This window comes from Aureococcus anophagefferens (assembly GCF_000186865.1).
Source record: "Aureococcus anophagefferens unplaced genomic scaffold AURANscaffold_213, whole genome shotgun sequence".
In the NCBI taxonomy this organism is placed as follows: domain Eukaryota; class Pelagophyceae; order Pelagomonadales; family Pelagomonadaceae; genus Aureococcus; species Aureococcus anophagefferens.
The window spans coordinates 5,341-7,550 of NW_008705752.1; the positions used below are offsets into that span (position 1 = coordinate 5,341).

The 2,210-nt window shown below is 53.3% G+C and overlaps 1 protein-coding gene across 1 annotated transcript in view; it reads right to left on the reverse strand.

The window, feature by feature from the left end:
* Nucleotides 1-555: 555 nt before the first annotated feature.
* AURANDRAFT_68559 (hypothetical protein) overlaps nt 556-2,210 on the reverse strand; it is a gene marked incomplete at both ends in the record, with an annotated part of 5,277 nt that continues 3,622 nt past the window's right edge. Inside the window, 4 exons of the mRNA XM_009044256.1 lie at nt 556-824; nt 893-987; nt 1,144-1,857; nt 1,920-1,986. Coding sequence (XP_009042504.1) covers nt 556-824; nt 893-987; nt 1,144-1,857; nt 1,920-1,986 — 1,145 coding nt within the window. The remainder of the gene's footprint in view (nt 825-892; nt 988-1,143; nt 1,858-1,919; nt 1,987-2,210) is intronic.

Genomic DNA, 2,210 nt, shown 5'->3' on the forward strand with positions numbered 1-2,210 from the left:
CTTCTGCATCTTACTCATTTGAAGCATCTTGGTTTTGTGAGTTGGCAGTCATGACTTGAGGTGCCTCCGACCGTACCATCTCAGAAGAGAATGATGATTCCTCACGTAGCTCAAACCCTTCGATTCTCTGTGGGGCTCCGTCGGCGATGCAGTGCCAATCAGCTTGTCCTCAGTTGCCGCAAGGCGGAAATCCTGCCACAGATGTTAGTGACATACCCCGTAACACTCCAAGTGCGCGATATTCAGCCATTTGACCACGGTATCGTCAAAAACTTCCGACCAATAATAACCTGGGCCCAGCGGCAGGAACCCGCCGGCCCCTGAAGGTTTCCCTTCATCCAGACAGCGGCAGGTGTCGCTCATCCACGAAAGCAACGGTCCTTTCAAGTGCCGCTTGGCTGTCGCCATTATCCGACGGCCGGGCGATTCCCTCAATGCTTTGATCCACCAGTCTAGGTGCTCAATGATATTGGATGGGAGCTTCACCCTGTCGCCCCGGCGCCCGTAAGGCGCTCCCCAGCGCTGAGAGAGAACCTTGAAGAACCTGCTAAGGAACTACTTGCCACGCGGAATGACAAACGCCACCGACACCAACGTGTGGACGAGGCGGTTGAACTCTTCACGCGGAGCACTGCGATGCTCGCGTACCTCTGCCAGCCAGGCAATCAAACGCGCTCGCTTATGGTCTGGGAGGATCACGACAAACCGCTTGACGTCCTCGACAAACCCGAGCTCGCGCAGGCGCTGCCTAAAGTCAAACTTGTCGGGCGCGCACACTGCGCCTATCCGCATTGAGACTGAGACAAACGTCACGCTACCGCCTCCTAGGTGGTTGGGAAATGTTACCATCTCCTATGCGCTGAACGCTCTCTGTAGCGCGAAAATGCCTGACTGCAAGTCAGCTGAAACGTCCCGGCTGGGGGAACGTTGGGGGGAACCTCTCTGCTCCCCCGCAGCGAGTCGGGCGTGGCGGCCGGCCAACACCCCCTATTTTGTCATAGGATTAGGGTTGCCCAACGGGTTTTTTCTGGATTTTTTTTCCAATATCGCCCCGAAGGCACTTCCTCCTCCAGAATCCAAAAATTGGAAGTGCCTGCTCGTCCGTGCCTGCCTGTGAACCTCGCTAACGCTTTATCGACGGACAACTCCCTAACACGCTTTGTATGCGCGTCGTCAGCGCGCACGCCAACCACCACGCTGGCGTCCTTATCGGGTGCCGGTGGCTCGGCTGCCTGCGTGTTTAGTTGGAGCAATGGGGCTTCAAGTAGGTGGTCCCCTGCCGCATCCAGATCCGTTGGTTCCGGTTCCTTCCCAGCCTTCGGAGGCGACCCTGGTTCCGGCTCCTTCCCAGCCTTCGGAGGCGACCCTGCCATATTCAGTGTTGCCTGCAGATTACCCTGCACATTCTTTGGCTCAATGGGCTCCTCGTCATAATGCCCACCGAAGCGTATAAATATACACCTTCCGAATGGGCCGAGCTTTGCATATTCCTCGGGCTTGATGAATTCATGCTGGAATTGACAGGACTTCTTGTCTGGGCAACCAGAATGCGAGCTGAACTTGAAACACCTGTGCTCTTTGGTACCTGCTCCCGCGTTGACTACCTGGTTTATCTCCTTAATGCCCGCGTCATGTTGCTCTTTGGACAATTTGCCACACGGAAAAGCAGACTCCTTTGGTTTCTTAACTGGCTTGTCACCTGGCTTGCTACCTGGGTTATCGCCCCCCGACGTTCCAGCGCCACCCGACGTTCCAGCGCCACCCAACTCTGCCCCGTGCTTTTGCTGCTTAGGGTTGGACTCATCGGCCAACTTGAAAATCTGCTCATCCATAACCTTCTCCCGGATGTCTATCTGCCTACACAAATAGGATGTTATATCATGCTGCATTCCATGCAAGTCCCTCGGTTCTATTGGTACTGCGATTTTGCGATTCCAAGGCACCTCATAGAGTGCGAAATGGAAGGTTGTCGGCATGGCGTAATTCCTACCGGCGGTGCCGGTTGGAATGGTATATCCATTGATGTAAGTATGATATTCCTTCACACTCCATAGATTTTCTAAATCTCCATCCTTAGCCTTTGTCCATAGACGATTTAGATCGTGAAGACATTGCTCTTGTTGTAATGTAAAATCATTCATCATTCTCAATCGGTTTCTATTCTTTTTATAATAAGAAAAAACCTTGATGAACTTTGTCTTGCAGTTTTG